We start from the raw sequence: 12,034 nt of genomic DNA on the forward strand, positions 1-12,034 counted from the left end.
CTCGGTCAAACGCGAAACTTATGGAGAAAGAAACTCGAGGTAACGATTGCGAGCTTTATCGAGACCGTCAGTTGTTAAAAAGTAAGTGATTCTCAAATTTGTATAATAATTTATCATCTCATTAAATTTTCACTTTGCTCTATATACAATTATCATTGTATTCGTTGGTATTTTAATTAGTATTTTAATTGCGTTATATAATTTTCAGGACGATTAAAGCAAATCGCTTTAATAAATAATTTAACCATTTATTCAAAATTAATATTAATGAAAATTTAAATCAAACAAAAATGAAAATGTCCTGCAATTTATATTAAAAAATATGAAGTTTGCCACCAGAATGATTTATTTAGATACATTTTAGAGTGATTGTCATCAAACTAAATGGTAGACTACCAAACAAATACGCAGTAAGCGATAACTGTGCGTATATTTATTATATTTATACCAATAAGTCTTACTGGTATAAATATATTGTAACAGAAAAAATGCCTGTTGAAAATAATCTACATCTCTTGCTTCACAGAACGTGTAATGGATTTTTTAATATACCTGTATAAAAAGGTATATTAAAAAATCCATGTCGCTGCTAGAAAGATAACTTGGGTTGTACCACTCGAATTGTTGGCCAGACTATTTTCTACCTCTAAAGAGAAAAGTGGGTAGCAGACCTGCTCTTGAGCTTATTCTTGAGATATTCAGATGACTCTTGGATCGGCTTATGTACGGAACTAACGCCCCCTAAAGAGACGATACGCTAAAGGACTGCTAGGGAGACGTTGAGGAAACCACCATCAGCTCAGTACTAGTATTAGTGCAAAGTTCATAAATAAACAACGCAGGTCTATACTCCGTAAAGCATTTGCGTTCCAAGAAGTATTCATTATACGACCATTAGTTAACTGAGTTTGTTTTTGGGTTGTACCGGCGAAGTAGTATGTTAATGTATCAAGCATATAAGCGCATCTTTAACATAGTTTTTTTATGGTAGCGAGCAGTATTAATACACGAGAGTGGAACGATGAAAACTAGTTTTATTAAAAATGCAAATTATAATAACAGAGGATGCGATCGATGCGTTATTGAAAAAAATGGCGTCGGCGCGTATGAACCACCCTTTGATTACAAATAAAGCACAATGCGCTTAACGAGTTGGCGTAACAACCGATCGAAAGCTCGCAATTGGAATTTCGGAGTTTCGAGTAGAAAAAAACTTGCTCGATTTATTTTTGGTCGAGTGCGGCGCCTCCGGGTGCTGCGGAAATTACCAAAAAACGGTTTTTGTTACACGGCCACGGGTCACGATTATTCGACGAACTCAAATTACGGTCGAATGTCGGAGAACTGCGATGGCTGCGACCGCGACTATTCAATTTGACGCATTTTTAACTGTGCCAGAAACGGGGTTAACCGGTTTTTGACGCGGCGCATTATTGGCGCAGTGAATGACGTTATTTCCGCAAAGTTTATTATTTGATCGGATTCGGAACGAAATACCGTATCATGATCACACAGCGAATTTTGGTGGCATTATCGATGCAACAGAAATGTGTGTAATTCATGATACATTCATACATAACAAAAGGGACATGCAATTTATAAATAAAATAATACACATATAATAAAATATAACTAATTTATCATAAAAAAATCTAAGTAATAAATTCAAAATAGTAATACTAATTAATTCTATGGTCTAGTTTACAAATGTCCATTTCGTTTTTGAGCCATTTCAGCTGCATGCAAGGTAAAATCAGTAATTACATAAGTGGTTGACAATAAAGTTTTCAGTAAGTTTTCAAGAAGCGGCGTTACACAAACCATTACACAAGTATGTATCTGTGGAAATGGAGTAAGGCGGAAAAATGACGGATACTCAGCCGAGTACTACGGTGTGCGTCAAAATTGTACAAGTACTCGGGACCGAGTACTCTATATATGCTAATTATCTGTAAAGAAATAGCATTATAAAAGATAACAAAATGTTGATTTATATTTTAAATGAAAATAAAAAACAAATAAGCATATTTAAAGTTAATCTTAAGAATCACTAATTAATTAGAGTTTACGAACGTCTGGCTAAGCATGTCCAGACTTTTAACTTTTTGTGCATATTCAGGCTAAATGCTGAAATATTATGTAACTTATTTGTTTCAGAGAACCCTTTTAAATAAAATAAGTACTTTTATTTTTATAATCTGAAAACCATAGGCTATTTTAAAAGTATCCAAAATAAAAAGACATCCAGGAAGTATAATATTTTTTTACCGATTAAAAATTCAATTTTATGCTTTGAAGAGCATTTATTTCATTACGAGCTTTTTATATATCTATCTACCTTTTTATATGATATATTACTTGCAAAAGTACGTCTTTGTGTAAATTTAAAGAAAAAGAGTGAGGTTGTAGTTTAGTTTAATATAAATTTTCAGGACATTTTATTATAAAAAATGTAAAATAAGTTAATTAAACAACGCGAGAACATTTGAGTGGGCATTCAAGTTAACCTTTGTCATATAGGACAATCCAAAGGCAAAAAATAGAGGTGAGTGACAATTTCTATGAATTTAAGTGCAGAAATATTTACTTATAAGTTTTAATTTTTTAGCACCTGCAAAATTTATAGATAAACGACTATTTCGATCAAACAAAAACACGCATCAAAAATCAGACCACAAAGAGTATCTACCACAAGAATGGAAAATAAATCCCTTGACCAAACAATTGCGTTAATAAATGAAAATATTGCATAGGCCGAAAATAATAGTACATCCGAGACTTGAATCACTCATTAGTACCGGCATAAAATTACTCTTTGTTTGGAAAGGATGCGCGTACTAGACAAATACGTTTTACTCTGCGCATATTATTATAGTTCTTCTCGCAAACATCCTTTATGTTTCGCCAAAGCTGTCTCGAAGCATCATTATAAAATACGTGACACTCGGTCACAGAGAAACATATGAGGAAAGACGCCACGGAGTCATGGCAGCAGAGACGAGCCGCGAGAATACATTGCGACAAACCTAGCTGCTTTACCGAAATCACAGCCGACAATAATACAACTCGATATGTCAGAAAATATGTGGTAATTTAATGAAGCTTGAAAATGTATTAGTACCGTAATTGTTTTACCCTATTTTATTGACTTTGAGTCGAATGATGTTTTACAATCACTAGCAAAAAATTGATAGACTAGAGTATTTTATTTATATTTTATAGAAAATCACAGCCATCAACGAAACTGGATTTTTAGAAGGTCTACGTCCTGATGATAAAAGTTAGGTACATAAATATTTATTTAGAAAATTAAATTTATTTTTATTAAATTTCTAGTTTTTTTTACACAAGCGTTAAACGAATATTTTAACACGCGTTCAACTGCAAGAGCCTAACATATGTATGCACAGCTGCAGCTACACATATACAGCTTTCATTTCGTTTCAAAACAATAAAAAAATAAATTAAAAACAAGCAAAAACAGGGCAAATTTCACAGTGTAATTCGCATAGCACAAAACCCGAAAATCTCCTACACGCGCGTAAAGATACCAACAAACGGTTTCATTTTTAAACGAGCAAGCGTGCGGGGTACCTACGAAGGGTGGTTTTTAGGGGCGAGCTTTCGAATAAAAAAGCTCGAGATTCAAAGTCAAAAGTTAGCAGAGAGCGAGCCTCTGTCCAATTTAGCCAAAAAGCATAGCCCCCCGCGCGCGAGCCCTTTAAATATTCAAATATTGTAGCCTAGACGCCCTGGAGGGTGAGTGGGTCGGTTAGGGGTGGTCCCCCGCTAATTTTTGATCATTGAAAAATTAAACAGGGAACGGGTGCGTGAAAAATGAAAGACGGGCCGAAAAACAATCGGGAATGATTTTCGCATTCAAATTTATTCCCGGAGGTAATTTTATTATGGGCCGCTCGCCTACCAAATTGTCTTCGGCGAAACGGAAAACGATTCCGAAACGGCGATTAATATACGCGCGGCCCGGATTGGCAGCCCCTGACATTAAAGCGAATCTTTAGAATTGCGGAAAATACCACGGTGAATCAATCCAACGCATTCGTCAAATTTATAACGATAATAAGTTATATACATATATATCGTTTTTACAAAACAAATAAAATAAAATATTACACGGTTTACTACATAATATATACTAAAGCGTTCCAAGCCTTCCAATTTTTGTGGAAACTGTTCATATATACTCGGTCAGATTGATTGATTGATTCGATGAATGCATATTATAAAAATATATACAGTATACTCTCGACTATTCAGACTGATGCTGGGGAGGAAAGGCACCGCTAATTGAAAAACACGGATAATCCAAACTAGAAAATCTGTGATTGCTTTTGAGAATCTCTCAATAGTTTTCGAATATCGGAATTTACGATTTTTTTCTGAGAGCTATTACATCGTTATATACGAATTCCATTTGGTCGATGTAGTCCAATATTTCAACAAAAATCACTGATTTTTGTTACTTATGTTTTTCACTTGTATTCTTACTATCAATACCTTGGTCTTATATTAAAGTGACAATAGAAACGACTTTCGCATCATTCAAACATTGAAAATCCGGATCATTTGAATCGCGATGAAAACATTCTTCGATGTTTTCTGATGGAAATTTTCATTTTTCTTATTAATCCGCATATTTTATAATTATCACCTGCCTCAATATTTTCAGAAACCAATTAATCTATCTGCACGTTAAAACGCATCTTTCTACACGATCGAAAAATTGTTACTGGCTTTACTTTTGAAAAAGATTGTGCTATTCCATGTATAGCCAGGGCTGCCGAAAAATAACCCGGGCCCTGAGAAAATAATGATTCTAGGCCCCATGATAAAAAAGTATTTAATGTAGTTTTACCATCGTAATATAATTTTTAAGTACGAGTTAACAGGGACTTATTTAAAAGGACGTGTGGTCGTTTTTTCAAATATTTCCATTTCATCAGATGTCTGTTTAGATCCACTTCAAAACCAAAGAAAAAGAATCAAAAGAGAAGTTTGAAATAGAATCCACTTCAAAAGCAATACAATCGTGCAGTTGAAACGCTCGGTTATCTAGCGTTCATATTAAGACTTTTTATAACAAAATTACGACTTACAATAAGTGAGAATCGAATGAAGCATATCTAAACCGAATTTTGCCCAATAGGAGGGCGCAAAAAACAATTATCCCTTCTCAGAAGTCAAAAATCCGTTTATGGATAAGGATAGCTTTCATATTTTTAAAACATAGTGAAATATCGAAATGCAGACAAACTATGAAGCAATATACTCTATATAAAATATCGTCTTTATAAATAAAATAAAATATTGCAATTAGTGTATTAAACAAAAAAAAATTAAAACCTCTGGGTTTTTCACATTACGTGTTGCCATTAATTTGCGATCATATGATACATAATATTTATGTATTTCATTTATATTTTTGGGTTTACTATGGAATTTTGGGTAGATTTAATATTTTATATGTACATATATTGCATTATGTTTAGTATAACCTAAATATATTTAATTTAATTTTAACATAATTAAGAAAACAAATAGAAATAAAGCTCTTTATATATGTTTTTAAAAACTAGACCATAATTTTATAATTCAATATATTTGTATTAAATAATACAACTCGCGAAAGAAACCAGATGTAGAGCTTCCATAATCTGATAACTCAAAATATTCCATGTATATTTCCAATATTTTACAGTATGATGTATAATTTACCGCAGCACGTTTTTCGAATGCCATTATCTATTGAATATTTTCCAAAAACAGGTTGTATATATACATATTAAATATATCTAACGAAGCTTTGTTGTTACAATTTATAATATAAATAACCAAAGCAAAATGCAATTTAAATTTTCATACTTCATTAAAGTTAATGAAAGAGCTTCACTGATCTCTACACAAAATCAAGCCACGAAACAAAGCGGAGTTTATATTAAATAAAGTTGTAAGAAACTTATATACATATACATACAATATGCTTAACCTGATTTTCATTAAGCTTATAGAATATTAGCATAATGATAATCAACTTATTTAATGTATCATAGAATCAATCGAAAATCGATTTTTGGTTATTTAACCCTTTGCACTCGTATTTTTTTTTTGGTTGGGGTAGCGCCAGCTCGTATTTAATTTCGAGACTTTTTTTATGTTCAATTTTTGGAAGTAAAAATGAAATAAAACATGTTTTGATTAATCTTTTTACAAATTAAAATTAATACAGCGAAAGATTGATAGTTTGTCAGTATTTTAGTTAAAAAAAAATTAATTAAATATTTAAAATATATTATAATTTAAATACTTTAATCGGAAAATAACTTTTTTTATTGTACTTTTTTAAATAATTTGTAAAACGTTAACCATGAAACTTAGAAAAGAATAATTTATTAAAATGTGTTCACGAAGAGTTGTACTTACTATTCACAAAAAATAAATGACATAGTATTAGGTATACATAGTATAGGAAGGTAAATGTAATGATGTTTTTAGATGATTTTTCGTCCATCGCAATCAAATGCGCGGTAAAACAAATAAATTAATTATTTAAAAAAACAGCTGAGTGATGTAGCGGCAGGGGTTTATAACCATTAAGAAATTTGTAAATAGCTAGATGTCATATGAATTCTGAATAATTAAAATATTGGACTGTTTGTATTTTTTTTGCACCTATCGTTTATTATCTTGCGCAATGCGCTTATTATCTTGCGCATCGCGCTCGTTCTATAGCGTTTAGCGCTCATAACATCGATCAACAATTTGCGTTCATACAAAAAAATAATGGTTACAATAAAATTTAATCAAGATTAAAATTACAAAAAGCACAAGTTTTTTACTTGTTGTTTTTTTTTCTTAGTAAAACCTTAGTTTTTAGTTTTTTTAATTGTTATTTTTTCTTGGTAAATAGTTAATATATTCCCATTAACAAGCTTTAGACTTTTTAGAAAAAGATTACAATAAACGTATTATAAAAAATAAAAAAATATACTGTTAGTTAAATAAAACATATATCAACATATAATAACGTTTAAAAACACATTTAATACGAAAAATTGTTATGCACCTTACAATAAATAAAACACAAACAATATGCACATCAGCACATATGTTTTAAGCAAAAGGATACATTTTGACGATGTAACCAATGATTTTTAAAAGCAAAATTTAACACTTTTGAGTTGCCGATAATGAGATTCCAAATAAAGTAAAGCAAAGGTCCATATATAAAGGAGAATCTAGATTAGGAAATATGGTTCTAGGACACTAACCGCCTGGAAATATACCCCTTGGACAATAACCCCCCGTCAAAACCCCCCTGGACATTGACCCCCCGTGCAAATAACCCCCTGACAATTAACCCACCATGCAAATAATCCCCCTGACAATTAACCCCCGCCACATATAAAGATAATACAGATATTACTTAACACGTCTCGTGACGCTCTATTATACTTAATAAAACATATACTGACGCCATTACCAAAGTTTAGCTGTATTATACATACATATGTATCTAGCCTAATAATACTTTTTATTTTTTTTAATACTCTATAACAATTTTGCTCGCACCGGTCACTGGTACAAAATATACAATACGTATATTTTCTTCGTAAATGTGTTAGTTTAATTGATATTTTAAAAATTCTGTATTTTGCTGAATGAAATAAATTAGTATTGATACTGATTATTCGTATTAAACATTATTTTATTAAAATAATGACCATTTATTATAAATAATAACAACTTATATAAAATACTTATCTCTATACGTGGCGGGGGTTAATCGTCAGGGGGGTTATTTACACGGGGGGTTAATTTTCAGGGGGCTATTTGTCAGGAGGTTATTTGCACAGGGGATTATTTTTACAGGGGGTTAATGTCCAGGGGAGTTTTGATGGGAGATATATCTATCCAGGGGGTATTTGTCCTGCGTTTACATGCACTTAGGATAGGAATATTTAAAATACGAAAAAGAAGGCCAAATTAAATTAAATATTTTTTAATATATTCACTGTCTATGGTAGAGGTCAGAAAATTACGGCCAAATCAAGCCCTCTGCTTATTTTAATCCGGCCTGCAAGTAATTGTTAGATTTGACATATAAAAAAATCAAAGTATGTGCTATAATTGAGCGGCCAACCGTCGAGTTAAGGAGCTAGCTAGGTATCACCTTATAAGGTGCTCCTATTGCTTTGTATTTCACCGTGACGTTATGCACTTTAAATTTGACAGCATCTTCAGTGCCCACGTAACGCCTTTTGCAATACATTTGAATATTTGAGAGAAATGATAAAGCTCATTTTAATTTTGCTTCCTGGCCCGCTGAGCTTAAAATATTTACAATCTGGTCCTTCACAAAAAAGGTTTGCCGACCCCTGGTCTATGGTGTTACACGAGCAAAATAACCTTGTATATATTCTTCAGTCATATGTTTTACAGAGAGACATTCAAAACGCGTCATGGCGATTTTACAACTTTATATTTAGATTGTCTTGTATAACCGGAATGTCGTAGTCCTTAAGGCGTTGAACTGATATCCTAGAGACTATCGGTTCAGGTCCCGCAGCAAACTAAACATTTTAATATTAAGAATGCGCTATTATTAAAATTAAGCCCTAACTGCTAAGCGACATCTATTGATTGTAAGCTGTAATTATAGTTAACAATATACAATAGATATCACTAATTTACAAACTGTGTTTTAAATCTTATCCAATTAAACGTGTAAGTGTTGATTATATAACAATAGTTTTTCAATGACGCATATTTGAGTCATCCACCTTTAGAGTGTTAAATATGGATAAATTTATATAAGTGTAATACAATCCTAAAACTCACTGAAAAAAATATGTTTTACAAGACTTTTAACCCTTTCACCGCGGATGACTTCTATAGGTGTCATCAAGAAAATCGCCAGTACTCATTAGACATTTAAAGGTGCCGTAAGCATTTGAGCCTAATAAAATGGCTTTTTAGTATAATTTAAGGCTGTAAATCATTTATTTGAACCATAATATTTTTAAAAATATGGCATGAATAGGTGCCCCCACATATTAATAAATTTCTAAATGGCGCTCAAAAATATCAGCTGTGGTGATAATATAAATGCAATCGGGGCCAGGCCCCACCCAATTTTTTTGTACATAAAAAAAATAGGTGGGGTCGGTAAAGTTTTATTATATTTTGTGAAAATGATCAAATTTTATATTTAGACAAATATTCTACAAGTTTTTCGTATGTATTTGCCCATTTGAGGCAGAAATGATAAATATTACATTGTTTTTTTGTGGGGATCTGTTTTGGATTGGCAGGCGTTTTTACACCTAGAGCGAACCAGCGTAGTTTGGCCTCGTGGCTTTATTTTTGAATTTTTAAGTTTTGAATTTATTAAAACAGTTCTAAAAAATATAAATAAATTGATCATAAAAAATGATTACATTAAAAGATTATCCTAAAACTTGAAACTTTAAATACTTGTACCAGATTTAAAATTGGTAGCATAACGGCATCTCGCTCTTTTTTCCGTCTTAAAAATTTTATTTTTATTTCATAACAGACACACAATATAAAGTAATAATTATGCACAATTAGAGCATATGATCCCGTTTCATCCCATATCATAAAAATATAGATGCCCTTAGAAGGAAAAAATCAGTTTTAAAGCAATAATGGACAACCTAAATCTGTCAAGTCTAGCGCGATGCCGTCCTAACAGCGCGCGCTTTGACCATGTTCCGATGAAAAATTTTACAATAAACTTACACTTGTAAATTTAAGATTATTGAGTTATTTGCATAAGTTAAAAATTCAATATTACTGAAATGTGTTTAACAGAAGTCTTTTTACTATTAATAAATTTAAATTTTCAAAATTTGCTTGAACACAAAGCCAATAAATGCATTCAAAGTTTTGTCGACATATTGTCGACGTTCGAGTACAACGCTTGAAATACGATGTCGACACATAGTCGACTTACGAGCGCAAAGGGTTAATAAAAACAATAAACAGCGATACGATTGTATTTATAAAAATATATATATATATATATAATTGAGAAAACTTACCCAACGATTCAGCTCCAATATCCGCCATGAAAATTGTCCTCATTACGGTGAACTCTTCATCTGGTTGCATAGAAATAGCTCCAAAGATGTCATTCTCAGGCCACACTTCCCTGCAGCAAAATTCAATATATGTAAAACTAATTAGAATTTCACTCGTATTTACAAATAATAATAAACGATCGAGACAATAAGTCATTTCGACATAAATAAATAGCGTTTGGGTGACGCACATAAATTTTTGTGTCAGCACTAGAGATAAATTGGCCCAAACGAAAAATATCCTTGAAAAAAAATACATTATTACGAGAGAAAAATGAATAAATCACGTTACAAACGATAAAATGTGTACAGGGCTTTATCAGCACATTTTTATATCGAAAGGGTCAATATGATTCGATAAAGACTTCGCTTGAGGAATCTTTGCATTGTGTTTGTATTTTTTTTTTTGCTCGCGGCCCTGAAATCAAATGATTAAATCGAGAAAATCTGAAAATATACACTTTCTGTATAAATTATTCCTCGGGGCACTGGCATTCAAAACAATTATTTATGCCCGTCGTTAGGAATATCGTTTTACAAACGGTTGATCGCGAAATTACAAGGAAAGACCGTGATTCTAATTCTCTATATATTTATGAAATCCTCCCCAATGGAGAGTGAGCAACGCCGGAATATTTTATGAATGTAGAACACTTTGAGTAGATGACTGCGGAATATTAAGCGGCATTAACGAAATCCGACAGACTTAAAGAAGTTTCTTACGTTGAACAGTATCATGAGGCAGAATATAAATTCTGCTTGTGTCGCAATGTTATTTTGTTGCGAATGCAATATTATTTCAATTTAATTTAACCATAAAACCATTCCTTGCAATTTATATTTATTTAGCCCTGTAAAAGCTATAAGTTTACATATAAGTAACTGTTAAACGACAGATATGGTATGTTAAAACAAGGCGACAGTATGATTAAATAATAAATATACTAGGGGAAAAAAATTATGCTATAAATTATATATATTTTTATGTAAAATTATTGATTTTCTAGATGAAATATAAGATAACTTAAATTATGTCATATATCAATTCAGATCAGTTTGAAAAAAAGTACGTCACTTAAAGCGAAATTCAAAATGATTTTACCGAAATCTAATTTTTAAAGTACATATATATTCTTTATTTTAATTCGAACTGTATGGTTGTATGTATATATTAAGATACATTAACCATTAATTATTATTATTTATAAAATATGGAACAGCAGTTACAGCACTAATAAGATATGATGTATTACTTTACTCTATACAATTCGTTATATTGTAGTTTCTATGTGCTTTACTATATGTATGTATAATATGTATGTTTCAACTAAAATTAGTTAACAAAGATTCAAGGAGAATATTATTTGATATTAAAGTAAGTAGTATTATCGTTTGTTTTGGTGCAAGCTTCTAAATCGACCAACATTTATATGCTAAATATATTGAATTAAATATAACTAATATTTTAATAATCATTTAAGCAGATACAAATATTAAATTATTAAAATAATACTAAAATAAAATATTTGCCAAGAAATTGAGTAACATAACTCCTTTAATGTACTATTATAGTAATCTTAAAACAAGCGAAAGAATATGTTCTCCTACATTGACCCTTGCTAAATCATGTTTGACCAAGAGGGTAGTTCCGCAGAAATAGTGAAATTAAAATTTTTGTCTTTCTGGTTTATAAATCTATAAGACTAGCCTGAACCGATATTTTCGCATCAAATCTAACCTAACCTGAACCAAAATTCTCACACTAAAAACAAAAATAAAATTCCATTTACATAAATAAATTACGGATCATTTCAATATTAAAATCAGCATCTAAAATCTTCTACCTTGCGTAATAACACTAACATTCGTGAGACCACTCGGAATGAAAAAGTTACCTGATTGGGAGTCAA

General features: G+C 31.2%; 1 protein-coding gene across 3 annotated transcripts in view; it reads right to left on the bottom strand.

Moving 5' to 3' along the window:
* The window catches only part of timeout (circadian regulator timeout), a 293,936-nt gene that overhangs the window by 243,844 nt on the left and 38,058 nt on the right, over positions 1-12,034 (bottom strand). For all 3 annotated transcript variants that reach the window (XM_088202679.1, XM_088202680.1, XM_088202681.1), the window contains one exon: positions 10,086-10,195. In XM_088202679.1, coding sequence (XP_088058805.1) covers positions 10,086-10,195 — 110 coding nt within the window. The remainder of the gene's footprint in view (positions 1-10,085; positions 10,196-12,034) is intronic.

This window comes from Plectrocnemia conspersa, unplaced genomic scaffold (assembly GCF_051122295.1).
Source record: "Plectrocnemia conspersa isolate PC_06_02 unplaced genomic scaffold, ASM5112229v1 ptg000013l, whole genome shotgun sequence".
NCBI classification, from domain to species: Eukaryota; Metazoa; Arthropoda; class Insecta; order Trichoptera; family Polycentropodidae; genus Plectrocnemia; species Plectrocnemia conspersa.